This window comes from Spizellomyces punctatus (assembly GCF_000182565.1).
Source record: "Spizellomyces punctatus DAOM BR117 chromosome Unknown supercont1.21, whole genome shotgun sequence".
Taxonomy (NCBI): domain Eukaryota; kingdom Fungi; phylum Chytridiomycota; class Chytridiomycetes; order Spizellomycetales; family Spizellomycetaceae; genus Spizellomyces; species Spizellomyces punctatus.
Window position 1 is genome coordinate 100,546 of NW_015971557.1, and position 14,167 is coordinate 114,712.

General features: G+C 47.1%; 7 protein-coding genes across 7 annotated transcripts; 2 read left to right on the forward strand and 5 right to left on the reverse strand.

Moving 5' to 3' along the window:
- Nucleotides 1–42: 42 nt before the first annotated feature.
- Nucleotides 43–2,155, reverse strand: SPPG_08359 (multidrug resistance protein). Its single transcript, XM_016756518.1, has 4 exons — nucleotides 1,525–2,155; nucleotides 831–1,449; nucleotides 424–765; nucleotides 43–353 (listed from the first exon to the last, which is right to left on the reverse strand). Exons 1-4 carry the CDS (start codon nucleotides 1,753–1,755, stop codon nucleotides 106–108), a joined length of 1,440 nt encoding a protein of 479 aa, XP_016604246.1. The 5' UTR covers nucleotides 1,756–2,155; the 3' UTR covers nucleotides 43–105.
- A 509-nt stretch (nucleotides 2,156–2,664) lies between these two features.
- Nucleotides 2,665–3,189, forward strand: SPPG_08360 (uncharacterized protein; the record flags this gene model as incomplete). Its single annotated transcript, XM_016756519.1, has 1 exon — nucleotides 2,665–3,189. The coding sequence occupies one exon, from the start codon at nucleotides 2,665–2,667 to the stop codon at nucleotides 3,187–3,189; it is 525 nt and encodes a 174-aa protein (XP_016604247.1).
- A 1,496-nt stretch (nucleotides 3,190–4,685) lies between these two features.
- SPPG_08361 (uncharacterized protein) lies at nucleotides 4,686–6,125 on the reverse strand (the record flags this gene model as incomplete). The annotated part of the gene is made up of 1 exon (XM_016756520.1): nucleotides 4,686–6,125. One exon carries the CDS (start codon nucleotides 6,123–6,125, stop codon nucleotides 4,686–4,688), a length of 1,440 nt encoding a protein of 479 aa, XP_016604248.1.
- Nucleotides 6,126–6,449: 324 nt separating this feature from the next.
- Nucleotides 6,450–7,182, reverse strand: SPPG_08362 (uncharacterized protein; the record flags this gene model as incomplete). The annotated part of the gene is made up of 1 exon (XM_016756521.1): nucleotides 6,450–7,182. One exon carries the CDS (start codon nucleotides 7,180–7,182, stop codon nucleotides 6,559–6,561), a length of 624 nt encoding a protein of 207 aa, XP_016604249.1. The 3' UTR covers nucleotides 6,450–6,558.
- A 1,254-nt stretch (nucleotides 7,183–8,436) lies between these two features.
- On the reverse strand, nucleotides 8,437–9,803 carry SPPG_08363 (uncharacterized protein). The gene has a single exon (XM_016756522.1). It carries the CDS (start codon nucleotides 9,387–9,389, stop codon nucleotides 8,736–8,738), a length of 654 nt encoding a protein of 217 aa, XP_016604250.1. The 5' UTR covers nucleotides 9,390–9,803; the 3' UTR covers nucleotides 8,437–8,735.
- Nucleotides 9,804–10,667: 864 nt separating this feature from the next.
- On the reverse strand, nucleotides 10,668–11,974 carry SPPG_08364 (uncharacterized protein). The gene has a single exon (XM_016756523.1). The coding sequence runs from the start codon at nucleotides 11,741–11,743 to the stop codon at nucleotides 11,078–11,080; it is 666 nt and encodes a 221-aa protein (XP_016604251.1). The 5' UTR covers nucleotides 11,744–11,974; the 3' UTR covers nucleotides 10,668–11,077.
- Nucleotides 11,975–12,293: 319 nt separating this feature from the next.
- Nucleotides 12,294–14,127, forward strand: SPPG_08365 (uncharacterized protein). Its single transcript, XM_016756524.1, has 9 exons — nucleotides 12,294–12,393; nucleotides 12,558–12,804; nucleotides 12,851–12,860; nucleotides 12,922–12,980; nucleotides 13,034–13,164; nucleotides 13,233–13,321; nucleotides 13,385–13,463; nucleotides 13,538–13,699; nucleotides 13,763–14,127. Exons 1-9 carry the CDS (start codon nucleotides 12,306–12,308, stop codon nucleotides 13,957–13,959), a joined length of 1,062 nt encoding a protein of 353 aa, XP_016604252.1. The 5' UTR covers nucleotides 12,294–12,305; the 3' UTR covers nucleotides 13,960–14,127.
- Nucleotides 14,128–14,167: the final 40 nt, after the last annotated feature.

The following is a 14,167-nucleotide window of genomic DNA, read 5'->3' on the forward strand; positions in this document are numbered from 1 at the left end:
AACTTTTTCAGATATGACATTGTTAATTATGAATCCGTAATACAGATCGAAACATGTATAATTTAATAAATTAAAATATAAATACAGGACCCTCGTCCATTTACATCAATTTACATCCAGCAACCGCTGTTTGACATCCTCCTGCCACACAGGCCCTCGTATGATAGTCCACAGAATGCAAGAAGCAGCAAGAAGATTGATGGCCGCCAGAATGGTAAACATGACAAGGTATGTCGTGTGATCCAAAATAGGGAGAACAATAATGGACGCTAGTCCCCCGGCACCATATCGGATCAGATTCTGGGCTGCAATAACTCGGGCAGAGTGTCCGGGAAAGATATCGACGAGGTAGGCTAAAACAAAATTCAAAATTGTTAAAACTAGGGGAAAAAACCAGCGTATCATCAACCATGTAGAGCTTACTTGCTATCCCGGTATATGAAAATGTCATACCAAATCCGACAAGAACATGGCTGAGAATCGGAATGGCCAAATTCGTTTTGTAATAGACACTTATACCGTACCCAAATACTCCAATAGGATAAACCGCCGCGCCAATAAGTGAACTCTTTAATCGCATTTGGGGGCAACCAGGAGATCTGGCGGTGAATATATCTGCCAACCGTCCACCAGTCGTCGACCCAATGATACTTCCCGCTCCGAAACCGAGATATGTGAGCCCAATAGTGAATGGGGATAGATGGTATTTCTCTTCAAATGCCACTTCGAGGGACAAGTTGATGAAATAAATGGTTGCAAAGACAACTGCCATACGGTTCAAGGTCAGTCAGCCCTCCCAAGGTGAATTTCAAATCAAGAGCATTGCCTACCTGATGTGTAAAGTGTTGTCACAATGGTCACCGGAAACTTGAAATATGTTACCGGCTGCAGCGGGTTGCACTTTGACAGCATGTACAATGCCCCCTTTTTCTCCGCAGATCCATCCCCATGAGCCTGCCGTCTTGGCATAGTTTCGGGCAGCCAAAACCAAACCGCAATCACAACAATTCCACCCAAAATGCTCAAAAACCAAAAAATACTTGGCCATCCTCCCACATAATCATGTATCACTCCACCCAGCACAGGTCCCAAGACAGGCCCAAATAACGGACCCAGATAAAACAATCCCATAGCCTTCCCTCGCTCTGGGCCTTTGAAAACATCGGCAATTGTCCCAGCTCCAACAGACAAGACGGAACTGCTTCCCGCTGCTTGCAAGACACGCAGAAGGAGCAGAGTAGGGATATCTCGCGCAAAGCCCAGACATAGCGATGCGATTGTGTACAAAGTAAGCGATGAGAGATACACATAGCGCCGACCTAAAAGATCTGACACTGTTCCCCATCCGAGAGGAAACAGGGCTATACAGAACATAAAGACCGCGATGGTGAGATTGATGGTATTGGTTGATGTGTGAAAGTCGCGGGCCATGGAAGGAAGAGCAGGGTACTACAATCAAAAAGAACATTAACACATGGACCGTTTTAAATTGAGAGCACAAGTGTATATTGTCATTGTACTCACCATGATCGTAGTATTTATGGGAGACATCATCCCAGAAAGGGCAACAATAGAGAGAATCGTGTATCGTTCTCGAGTCGAGTATACCTTGTCCATTATGACAGTTTCTGTGATTGTAATGTCACATCCAGATGGAGATTTCCCGGTCTCTGATCGCTCTGCATCCGACATGGGCAGTTCCAGCTGCGTTGAACTAGCGTCAGAAGATTTTGTCGAGGTTGTTCCTTCAGTCATGATGATGGACAAGGCAAGCAAGACAAATGGAATGGTATAAAAGTGTGGTTTTCTCTGTCGCTAGCGTATGCTCCAAGTGACAACGTTCAAGTGCGTACTGGTTGAAAGCTCTTCAATCTCCTAGAGATGCTCGTAACAGATCCTTCATCATTTCCCGGGTTTCTTTCCACGGCACCAGTTTCATTGCAAAAGCAGTTTAAAAAAAGACAAAAATCCCAAATGAAAATGTTTCGGCAAATGTAAACTTCCCAATTAACTGTCGCGCCGTGTTGCTTTTAGAGAAATTACTTGTGAAATTAAACAAGGAACACTTCTACTTGGTAAGTGTTAAACCGGCTGTAGGGAGTTTCCGTCTCGGCGAGGAGGATTCCACGACGGCCGACCAATAGTTTGAACATTGTTCTTCCCGTGTGGTCTTTAATCTTTATGGAATAAGCCTTGTAATATCTTGGCCAAACCATGGGATCTGGAGCGTGACTTGCTGCCCAACATGACCGTGGTGATATGCGTAAGGAAAGCGTAAAGGAAAGCGGGAAAACAACATTCAAATGGGATGGGACTCTGAAGAGAGTAATATGCTGCGATGGAGGAGAGTATGGCAATGTCACTATCAGTGATTAAAATGGAAGACGGTGTCGATGTTGATAGCCAGCTCGCAGAAATAGTAGAATCTATCGATTGTATTTAGAAATTCTTACAATAAAACATCCCGGCATTGAACTAAGCAAGTAGTAGAAAGGCACTACCTAGTGTTTTGTCAATACAGGGAACTACACAACATTGCCCACCAGTGGCCCTACAAGTCAACACTACAGATTATGCGACCTCGCCTACGCTGCATTCTACAGATACTCAACGAGACCCCATCGAAAGTAGAATGGTACCGAGATACATTCTACAACTAGGAAGATGACCACCATCCTCATGTCACCCCATCGCGGTTCCCCACTCCACCCCATTGCGGTTCCCCATTCCACCCCATTGCGGTTCCCCATTCCACCCCATCGCGGTTCCCAGGAAGAGGACGACGCTGGCGGGTACCAGGATGACGATATCCGGAGCGAAGAGGATCTGGCCTGGGCAGCTGAAGACCAGATCTCGGCAGAGATCGAAGGAGCTCCACTGGACCTTCGCCCGGCGTTCCTCAATGCATTCAGCCAGGAAGAGCTGGCTAGCCTGGCCGAAATCATCAAGGAGGTGGGAAAACCAGCGTCCACGATCACCTACGCGGACGTGCGAAAAGAATTCAGCGAGCCTCTTGGGAGGCAGCAAATTCTTTGTGCGGCGACAGGAATCGCCTTCCACACCGAGATCAATCGCGGCAGCTTCCCGCAAGACCTTCACAGAATTTCACAAAAGCTGCAGCGTGAAGGTGGCAAGGATGTTCTGTCGCTGATCGGACTAACAATCAGGGTGGAAAGAGAGATATTCTAACTAGCAAAACCGTTGCAAGATCGCTCGTGGGGAACATCTGAAGAATGCGGCGTAGGCGAGGTCGCATAATCTGTAGTGTTGACTTGTAGGGCCACTGGTTGCTTCCTACGAGGCTTCTCTTCGATTTGCGAAATCGTAGGGTTAGGGTTACATCCGGGGATGTTGTAAATTGCTGAACGGCCGTGCGACGTGAGAGTGGTTTCGGGCGAAGTTATCTGATTTATGCAAAGACCGGGACGTAGACATCACCACAGCCGTAAACGCTCTTCGTCGGCAAGACGCAGATAAGGTGGGAGAGGTGGGAAGGACCGGGAAATCCTTTTCAAGGATCATAAAGAGGAATTTCTCGGAATTTGCTGTCCGTAGCGCCGCAGATGGCAAGTCCTTCTTGTCTGTTCGAACGACGACCAGCAGTACTAGTGGCGGTGATAACCGAATGACCCAAGAGCAAGAGCCAAAAGTTGAACGGAAGCGTCTCGCACTCGCAATAAGTTAAGTACGCAGGAGCAAGTATGAATGAGATGGGTGGGCATGTACGAGGTCGGGGGCTTTATAGACTCGTTTGTTGAGGTCAGATGGCCGTCTATGTAATGGGGGGGGGGGGGGGGAATGACTGAAAGCCCCCACACGCAATCGACATGGGCAAAACCAAAAGGTGGAGGTCATTCCACTCCAAGCAGTCTCCCCTCCCATATGCTTTCAATAAATCATTCGATTCTGCCAAATCTTCCATTATCGCTGAGCAGCTATCATCCTCATGTGCTCTAGCGCTATATCGTTGTGGAAAATACCTTGTAAAAACTTGGAAATGTCAAGTCGTTCTGTCAAAACCCAATATCACCATGCGTCATCACGATTTAGTCCCTAATTATGGGGCTTTCCCCATCCATTCTTTCCACACCGTCATTTGGGTCAGATGCCCTTCAACTTACAAGCCTGCAGGGACTCTGACGCTCTAACTAAAACTAGAATTGAATTAATCACATGTATAGTGCTTTGGTGGTCTCTCGGTAGGTGACCCCATACGACATCTAATTCATCGTCGATAGATAGAATAGAATTGACATCTTAAAATATAAGGCTATGCTGATGCCAGAAAGGGAAATCATAGGGTAGTTGCTCTGGATAGGCCGAGCTCATCAACCAAAGGGTTGGAAAATATAGATATCCTTGTGTTGTGTGTGCAGACCGCATAAGAGGGGAAATGTTATAGGAGACGAAACAAAGGCTTCGGTAATGGGGCGATTCAAGTGATGCAAAAAGATGGACTTTGATGTTATTGAATATACATTTACTATCAAAGCTAAGCAAGATACATTCCGTAAAAAAAAGCTCAAGACTATGTTGATGGAGAGTGATGTGTCTCCTGTTCCCAAATCCACAATTCCATCGCAAGTTTTCCTCGGCTAACACTCTCTGCATATCCATAATCCTCCTATCCGCCAAAGGCGTCGTCCTCTCCTGGGAGGGAGAGGACGACGCCGTAAAGATCCTACCTAGCGGGTGATTGCCACATCCGAAATCGATATGGAAGTGAAGCAGGCTCTCAACACGCCGTTTTCATCGATCCAGCGACGTTCGATCGAGATGGGTTGGGATTGCACGGCGTTATCCACCAGGTCTTGTACATTCCGAAAGATGCGGAACTCGGTTTTGGAGATGATTTCAACGATAGTCTCGAAAATAGGTTGGCGCACGCGAAACAACCGATTTTTTCCACCTTTCCAGGCAGTCTTGTCTGAGACCCTGGCGGGCATAATCCCACCTAGCAGGAAGTTCTTTTGCGCATGGCTGATAAGATGTTCAAAAGATCCCGGGGACGTAGCGATGACCCTCACATGGCTGTACTTCATTCCACTGATTGCTTGAATCTCAAGGGGGCTCGTGAGCTGGTCCATTGCGACAACGAAGGGCGTGTGGTTCAAGATCTGGCGCATTAAGTTTTCGATTGAACCACAGCTACCAAAGACCCTGGTCTTGCCAAGACAAGGATGGTCAGTTACATCCCCTCCAGTAATTTCATGTGAGGTATCTGCGAAAGCCAGCGTTTTAGGATCTATCATTTCCGCCGTATACGCACATACATCCCTGAAGACTGCTGCTCTGTCCGCATTCGGAGGACCCAAAAATAACAGCGAGTCAGTTGAGGAGATGACATCCTGCAACAGCTCCGCCAGTCCATAGATCTCCCTGTCAACGCGAATGGTAAGACCCACAAGGGACCTCATGGTCTTCCCACGTTCGCGCACTAGCTTTTGGCCGATCTGATGGAGCTCGTCAGGGAAACTTCCTCGACAGAGCTTTTTGTTGAAGGTAATACCGGATGCTGCACACAGGATTTGTCTTCTCCCAAGGCGGTCGCTGAACTCCTTCCTTACGCCCGTGTACGTGAGCACCGACGCCGGTCTTCCAATATCCAAAATAATTTCTGAGAGGGTTGTGAGCTCTTCCTCGGTGAAAGCCGCAAAGAGCGCCGGGCGAAGGTCTACCGGAGCTGTCTCGATGTCAAACCGTGTTGTCTCCTCGGTCTCCTCTTCCGGTTCGCCTCGCAATTCCTCCTCACTCGCGCTTTGGATATTTTGATCGTCATATCCGCCGGCGTCGTCCTCCCCTTGAGAGGGGGGGGGGACGACGCCCCGATGAGGTGAAGGAAGGATGGCATACTGAGCATCTTCTTGGCGGTAGAATGGTTCACGATACCATTCTGCTTTGCACGGGGACCCACTGAGCATCTGAAGAATGCGACGGAGACGAGGTCGCACGATCTGAATTGTTGGCTTGTACGGCCACCTGCCGTTTCCTCCGAGCTTTTCTTTACGGACTTTCCAGATATCTGCGGGGTAGGTATTCACATCCGGGAGTGTAGCAGCGTTAGCGAATGAGTATTGGGCCGTGTGGTCTTGATTGAAAGTGAGGAGAAGGCTGATATAGTTCATGTCTTTATCGCAAGGTGTGAAAAACTCAAAAGCGTTGTTGTCCGGTTTACAAATAAGTGATGAGGATCAAGCTAAAGTGTGGCAACAAATTGGGTGGGAATATTTAGGATGGATAAGCTCAGATGTTAAGGTATGTAATGGGGGGAACGATTGCAAGCCCCATACATGCATAAAGCCAATGTTAAGATACATTCTACTCCAAGCAACTGTGTTATCTTCAACCACTATATGCAAATAAATAAACAATTCCGTGCTGCCAAACCCATCATTACCCGGCATTATGCCAATGTTTCAAGCACTCGATACATTTCATAGTTCCACTTGGGATGAACGGTCTCGCAGTTACCAGTTACAAAAACTAGAATAGATGGGATCATGCTACATATATTGAGCTCCTTACAATGTTTACTTGATAGGTGGTTAACTACATATCCTACATATGATCACGGTCTTGGCTGCGACGTCTCCGCCCATTTGATGGTGGACTATCATTTGATGGTGTACTCATCCAAAGCCCCAGCGCACCTAACGCAGTGGCTACAGCGGCAACCTTGAGCCCCGTCTGTATGTACGAACCGCTTTCACTCTCCACGGGCGAACTGTTTGAACTCTCCGAAGTGTTGCCGCTCTCAGGATGAAACACCATCCGGCGGTTCCAAATGTCGGCTTTTTCTTTCGGACGCTCGGTCGTTATTGGCCCGTGCCGCTCACCCGGTTCTCCATCGATACATGCTTGACCGTAGACTTTTGTATTCGGATATTTCTCTGACCAAGCTTCCATGTAGCGCTCAACTTGCACTTCCACCTCGTGCCTTGCCTTTCTCCTGCTCGTACGCGCTGTAGGTCCTGTTGCTGGGTTTAAGGCCTTCACTTCGACAACCAGAAAAGCCGAGCGGGCTTCATTCGCAAACACCAAATCACCGACACCTAGGTCTGTTCTCCCTTTGACCACTTCCCATTCTTCTGCAACAAGGATAGGAAAGTCGTATAACCACCACGCACGGTTGCGTTTGATTTCATTAACAAGTATGCGCTCCCGTTCATTTGAGCGGACCATTTCAAGTAACAAAAGTGTCTGTAAACAAGGAAATTGTGTGGTAAACGATAGGTGGAGGGAAAGCGGAAGGGTATCTGAACTTTAAAGAAAAACAGCCTAGTTTAACCTTTAATCTTTTGGAAACGCACGTCAATTATCAAGCATGTGTGATTGTATCACATTTCCTCCTTCTTGTCACTTCCGATTTCCCTTCCTGAGCTGCCTCGTCTTTATTAGCAACCAGCCAAAATACGACACATTAGGCGACGCTACACACACTCCCCTTCTTTCTTGTTAGAGGTGTCATCTTTGTCTCCTCTGGTGCCTTGCCTCAGAAGACGTGCAATTTCCCCGTGGTATCCAACAACAGTGATCCATTTGTTCTGTAGTCCCATCTCTTTGGTTGCTTCATTCCATTTGCGACGACTGATGGTCGTTTCAAAGTATGTGTTGAACAATTTTAACATTTCATATCGCTGGTAATATCATAAACGTCGTCCATTCAGTATGTCAAGAGACTTTTCTTGTTAGATTCTGATATAATTCACCGTATACACAGGTATTAGGCGCTCGTTCCAGAGTTTGGTAGTGGCATCCCACATCTGTTGCATGTTAAACAGTTTCCGAAAGATGTATTTGCAAACCTGCAAAGATATGCTCGACATCTGCTTCAACTCGACTACTCAACTCGTTGCAAATTTAATACAAAATGTCGTCAAAGCTGTCCAATGTGTGCATGTTGAATGTCCAATCGAAGCACAGGTCCAGAATCATTCCTCCTTTTCGACGTTTGCTATATCAACTGATATTCATCCAGATTGCAATAGAAAGCCAAGATATCTGAAAATGACACTCTATAATTGATGCAAAATACCTCTTTCCGCGTCGTAGAGTAGACCCTTTTAAATAGTGGACAATCCACTTTCTCATACTCATATCATCTTTTGCTAAATGTGTGAAATGCATGTCTTTTTGCTTGGACTTTTGCATGCGATAAATCAGAGACAGGATCAAAGAAGAGTTGACATGAAATCCATTTATTGGAAATACTCGACTTTCGGCAAATGTAAAACTTCCCATTAGCTTTGCATCCAAGTTTTGTTTCTATAGGCCAAAAATTACTAAAAAGAAATTAAAGATGCCTACTGCTGTCTGTTGGCTATCGGCGACAGATTCCACGGCGGGGGCCATCGTCCTGTTTTGTCCTTTTGATCTTAACTTATCGGGCAATAGCAATACAAGAGATGAATAGGGCAATTCAAGTGATGCAAATGGATGGACATGTATGTTATTTAGATTTACAACAAATCTAACCAAGATACAGTGTAGAGATCCGGTAGCCCTTTTTGCCTGTGGAGTGTGGCCGGTTTTCATGTAAGTTGGCCGCTATCCTCATGTTCTGCGGCACAGACAGGCGGTCACATTTGCGCTGGTCTTCATCTCGACACTTAATGTACAAGTCCATGGCTCGGGCCCAGCAGTACAAAGCTTTGATGGTTCCACCAAACGACTGTAAGTCCTTGGCAGTCCGGGGTATCCGTCCACCTCCATACTCGATCTTAAAGTAAACTGAGTCAATGTATTTCGTCGGTAGGAATGTGTTTCTCTTCTAATGCGTGGCGGACAATGGTAGCGTTGATTACATCTTTGCTGGTGCGGCCTAATTGTCCGAGATCATCAAGGTATTCTTGGGGTGCAGGGTATGGCTGGCTGATCTCTACGGAACCAACCTCTGCACCTGTTGGTGCGTAGACGACACCATCGGCTCTTTCCTCTATGTCATCTTGGTCTTGTCTCCTTTTCCGATCTACGATGCATTGCAGCAAGACATCTCCCCCTTCGTACCGGAGCCCTGTGAATTCGCGAAAGATCCTCTCAATCAACGGGTGCAGGAACTTGGCCGAAAAGCGCAATTCATCGAAACGGTGGTCCAACAATTGATTCTCCTCACCAAATATCGCCTCAAAGAATGCCGGCATCACATCGTACAATACTGCCTTCATTCGTCTCCTTTCCAGAACCTCGCCTTCCGACATATTCAGCAGTGCATCTCGTCTCTCCTGCCAAGTATCCGCACGAAAAGGCTCTCGAAAAAACTCATCAACTGTCTCTTCCACGCTTTCTGTCATCATGGAGCTAATGCTATCCACTTCCAACTTCACCAATTGATTATAGTCTTCATCGCAAAGTATTCCAGAAAAAACGGCGACCTCATCCGAATGTCGCATATTTTCTCCTTCGTAAAGCTGTCATCGGTGAAAATTCGATAGTCTTCAAAGGCCTTTTTCAAGCGGGAAAATAAGCCCTGCACCTCCTCTTCCTTCTCATCAGCGGTTACCATCGGCTCTGTGGTGGTGCGTGTCCCTTTGGTGGAAGGGTCATTAAGATCGTCACGCTTTCGTTTCCTCGACGCCTCTGGGGAAGGAGGGCTTTGAGGTTTGCAAATAGTTCGCAAATTCGCCAGCATTAAATAAAACGAAAATTGGAGACAAGCGAGAGACAAGGGAATCAACTCGAGGTTTATTTATAGGCCTTCTGGAGAAAAAAAACTCCATGGTAACTGTTCTACTGTGGGAAGAAAGCGAAGAGAATAAGGGGTGGGAACTTTCGGACAAAAGATGAACGTTGAAAGTCAGATGCTTATCTCATCTCAGTGGCGTAGTTGCGGGAGATTGAATCACGTGCGTCTACGTGGGTTTATAAAGGGCTTCTCTCCTGATGCGTTGTTCTCCCACGCTCCCTCTCGTTCCTGTTGAACATCAAGGTAAGGTTTCGTTCCTCGATGTGGAAAGGTGCCAGATCCCACGCATGGCCGCAGAGTCGCATCAATGGGTGTCTTGCAAAAGCACCTGCGACAGGTTTGCGAAATGCAATCTTGGCTTCGCACAATCCGCGGGGACAGGTTGTGATGGGAGTCCTCGACGGAAAGTATCCCCCTTGGACTTCTTGGGTGAAGGTTAAGGTCGGAAGAGTATAGGCAGTGTCTGACACCTACCCGTGGGGCACGCTCGTTGCTGACACGTCTTGTCAGCCTCATTTGTTACTGGTGGTTTGCGATTATGGTTAGAGTGTGCCCCGCATCCCACGCCAGCCCTGGACTCGCAGAATGAGTGTCCTGAAAAGGGTGCTCGCGATAGGCGCGCGAAATGAGCAATGGGGGCTTCCGCGAATGGGCGGGGGATACCATTGAGATGGGAATCCTGGTCCGGATGATGCATCACCCTGGGATTCCTTGGGAGAGGGCGGGTGTCGTTCGTTGATGCGCCGCATAACAGCACTGTTAGCGTCCTTGCCGCGGCACCTTGATGGAAGCATGGGCGTTTGTACTTTTTTCTTCCGGAAACAGATATGCCTACCAACGATTTGTCCCCTTTTACTTCTTTCTTATTCCATTCATGGCAACAATCAACACTATTGCGGTCGAGAATCATGCTCGAGTATCTTGCACTGGATCGGAGGCCGTGATGCCGTGGACTCTCGTCGGGTGCTCCGCTGATCACATATGTTCTGTGACTGGTAAACTAGTGCCTGCTCCATTCAGTGCATCTATTCCCACCTAAGTTTCGTTCTACCCTTTAGAAGCAAGCATCTTACGAGAGACAAACGTTGGCGATGCCCCAGAACTGAGCCGGACACGCATGCCTCAAATTTCAACCAGATGAAGCTCCACTAGTTCGCAGCAGATTCCCCATGTAAATTTAACAATTGTAGATGAATCCATAACCCAGCTAACTTTGTGACTCTAATAAAACGCTATCTAATCGAATGCTGTTGGTTTTTATTCCGTGACCCATTCAATTATACAGCACTGAGTGAAGTTAAAGCCAGTAGCTGTCTCAGGTTGCTGATCTTGTGAGTGGTGCTTGTCTTTTCCCTTACAAAACTTCAATTCAATGTCGTCCATCGGCATCTGTCTTCACTTGTCATCCTCAACTTCCGATAAATTTGAATACTGATATGTTCTGGCACGGTGGACCTCCAGGATGAACTTGTCCACAATTTCCTCGATGATACCAGATATCCTTGCTTTGATGGTTTCGACAAGATCTTGTAACTGCTTCTCGAAGTCCGCTGTGACGGGTGTTTCCCCGTAACCAGGATTGAGCATGTATATACCCAGATCAGTGTAGCACTTCAAGAAGCGGGGCCAATCTTCCAACTCCAATTCTGCTACGTGCATTATAGCTGTTTTGGATGCCGATTCGACTCTGTAAGCAGTGTTCGGCCCACATGATTTTATCATGGATTTCAGTTGTGGAAGGTATACGAGGGTAATGTTGCCATCCATCGTCTTCTCAATATCCAACCACACCTCGTCATCGATCGTCCGTAACTCCTTCACTCGTTCCTCTAGGTATAATCGCATACGCTTTCGGAACTCCTTAAAGGAACCCAGCGATCCATCAATAACCTCCCTCGCACTGCAAAGTTGAATCGAGAATAGTGTCAAGACGAGGATGCTCCAGAGATTAATGAGCCTCATCTTGTGCCGATAGGTAAATTCCCATAAAAGCTCACTACTCTGCCATCCGAGAGGTGGAAAGTTTATGGCAAATCGAGTTCTTATGTGAGTGTGGCGCATTAAGGTTAGGGCTCATTCAGCTATTCTAAGATCGGAAGCTGTTTATTCATATTCATCTGAAAAAGACGTGTTTGAAAGCGTTCTTTCTGGGCTTTCTGCTGATTATATCACGATTGGAACAGTGAAGCGCCACAAGGTCAGAATTAGCGGGGTGGGGTGATGAACCTCGCTCCCTATTGCAGGCGGAAATCGTCGATATCCCCGTCATCACGCGAAAAAAGTGCCATCTCCATAAACACACATTGCGAATTGCAAGAGAGAGCAGAGAGAGCGTCATGAAATATGATCAACAAACCTGCTATCCAGCGAAAGCAGCCAATGCACCAAGCGATAATTCCAATATTCAAAGCCAAGTGTCAAATGTTTACAAAAGTAAACAAATGACCCGTTCGCTTAATTGTGGCAATCATCTGCGGATGGCACAGTTTTATTCTGCTGGGGAACGTGATCGCGTGTGCTGGCAGCGATAAGTGCATTCTCCCACTTCAAAGTCATCGTTGCCAACAATTTCTTTTAGAATTCTATTTATGCATCACAATCTATAGACGCTGTGGTTACAATTATGGCGGAACCCATGGAAAGCGCGTTCGCAACGGACGTGCATGGACATTCAAAGTTGGGAGTTGACTTTGCGGCGGGCATTGTTGGGGGTACGTCGCTGCAAGCAAATCTCGCGAAACTTTGTGAAAGACAAGGTCAAATGTCTAATGTCTTGCTTTGCGCTGGTGCACTTTGTCTGTCTTGCAGGGTAAGTATCGCATTTTACGAGCGAAGGTCGGAGAAATAGAGGGAATGCTAAAAGAGTTTGATGCAGGTGTGCGGGAGTTTTGGCAGGGCATCCACTGGTATGCTTTCCGCAATGTCCAAGATTTGCGCTTTTATGTCTGCTCCACTGAAATGCTCACCGCGGATAGTTGGTTTTTGTTTCGGGCGTCATTAGGATACAATAAAGTGAGTGTTACCGCGTTTGTGGGAGTATCTGTCGACAGGCGTGCGGTGATCCTTACAGTATGGCCCATTGTTGCGTTTCAGAGTACGTTTGCAAAGTCAGGCAACGCAAGGTGCGAGATATAGAGGGACGATGCATTGCCTCACAAGCATAATTAGAGAAGAAAGGGTTCGTGATGCAAACAATGTCGTCCGAATCTCGGGCACCGCGTTCTAACGTAGATGAATAGGTATACGGTCTTTACAAAGGCATGGCGTCCCCGCTAGTTGGAGTGGCGGTAATAAATAGGTACACCCCAGCCACTTGGTGCAGATAGGCTCGTCTTTGTTGATCGTTTGCAGTCTTCTCTTTGGCGTGTACGGATTTTTTCTCCGACACCTCGGACCGGGCGAAAACGCGGTTTGGAGTATATTTCTGGCTGGCTCAGCTTCGGGTGCTGTCAATGCCTTCTTCAGTTGTCCAATGGAGCTAGGTACGAAAACCCGATGTGCTCGGGTCTTAGTAGTCATTTTTTATTCTAATTCTTGTCATCGAGTACAGTAAAGATCCGTCTTCAAAATCAGCGAAGTACTTCTACGCTCCAAGGGCAAATTCCTATATATAAGGGACCTTTGGATTGTATGCGGCAGGTAGGAAAGCGACATGTGAACCTCGGCAGAAGAACAGAAGACTGATCGATCAGTGTCCCACAGATATATAGAACCAACGGGTTGAGAGGATTTTATCGTGGACTAGCGTGTACATTGTGGCGGGAAACACCGAGCTATGGAGGTATAGCAATAGCAATGTGTTTCTGCCCATCCTGAACTGATGAAGGCTGATTTTTTGTTTTGTTCCGACGGTAGCATATTTCGCATCATATGAGATACTGTGCCGAATGATGTTGCCTGAGGATGCACCAACAAATGAGCCATCGCCAAAGTTACTGTTCGCGGGAGGCCTTGCTGGTGTGGTCGCATGGCTGGTTACATACCCATTCGATGTGGTCAAAACCCGCTTGCAGTCCGGTATGTTTCATCACGCTGTTTGCGCGTCGCGAATGGCCTCTCACAATCCCTTTAATCTGTCAGTCGAACAAGAGACAAAACCACTGTACAAAGGCACGTTTCACTGCATGCGAACCATTATCCGATCTGAAGGGTGGGGTGTGTTGTTTAGCGGATGGGGAGCGACAGCTATTCGCGCGTTCCCAACCAACGCAGCAACATTTTATGCGGTATGCTGGGCAAAGAATATTTTAAACAATCTTGGATCGGACGACGGATAGATGTGATGGTGCAGTATTTGAAATATCACTGCATCATGTGGGGATCGGGCGTTGTAGATATCATCATTTGAAATAGACTAAACAGCGAACGCGTCGAAAAACCCCTCTTGACGGACTTTGTTAACCCTCATGATTGGTGAGCGCTGTCCTGGCCAGGTTCCATAACTGCATGCAAGAGCCGTACATTGACCAACAGATGAAGAAGATT

What these genes read in the sequence shown, in the direction of transcription:
- SPPG_08359 (XM_016756518.1), bottom strand. Translation starts at nt 1,755, where the DNA reads ATGACTGAAGGAACAACCTCGACAAAATCTTCTGACGCTAGTTCAACG. An exon ending in CCATAAATACTACGATCATG is followed by an intron (nt 1,450 to 1,524) that starts GTGAGTACAATG and finishes TTTTGATTGTAG; the next exon opens with TACCCTGCTCTTCCTTCCAT. An exon ending in GACAACACTTTACACATCAG is followed by an intron (nt 766 to 830) that starts GTAGGCAATGCT and finishes ACCGTATGGCAG; the next exon opens with TTGTCTTTGCAACCATTTAT.
- SPPG_08363 (XM_016756522.1), bottom strand. Translation starts at nt 9,389, where the DNA reads ATGCGACATTCGGATGAGGTCGCCGTTTTTTCTGGAATACTTTGCGAT.
- SPPG_08364 (XM_016756523.1), bottom strand. Translation starts at nt 11,743, where the DNA reads ATGCGCCACACTCACATAAGAACTCGATTTGCCATAAACTTTCCACCT.
- SPPG_08365 (XM_016756524.1), top strand. Translation starts at nt 12,306, where the DNA reads ATGGCGGAACCCATGGAAAGCGCGTTCGCAACGGACGTGCATGGACAT. An exon ending in CAGTTGTCCAATGGAGCTAG is followed by an intron (nt 13,165 to 13,232) that starts GTACGAAAACCC and finishes CATCGAGTACAG; the next exon opens with TAAAGATCCGTCTTCAAAAT. An exon ending in CAAAACCCGCTTGCAGTCCG is followed by an intron (nt 13,700 to 13,762) that starts GTATGTTTCATC and finishes TTAATCTGTCAG; the next exon opens with TCGAACAAGAGACAAAACCA.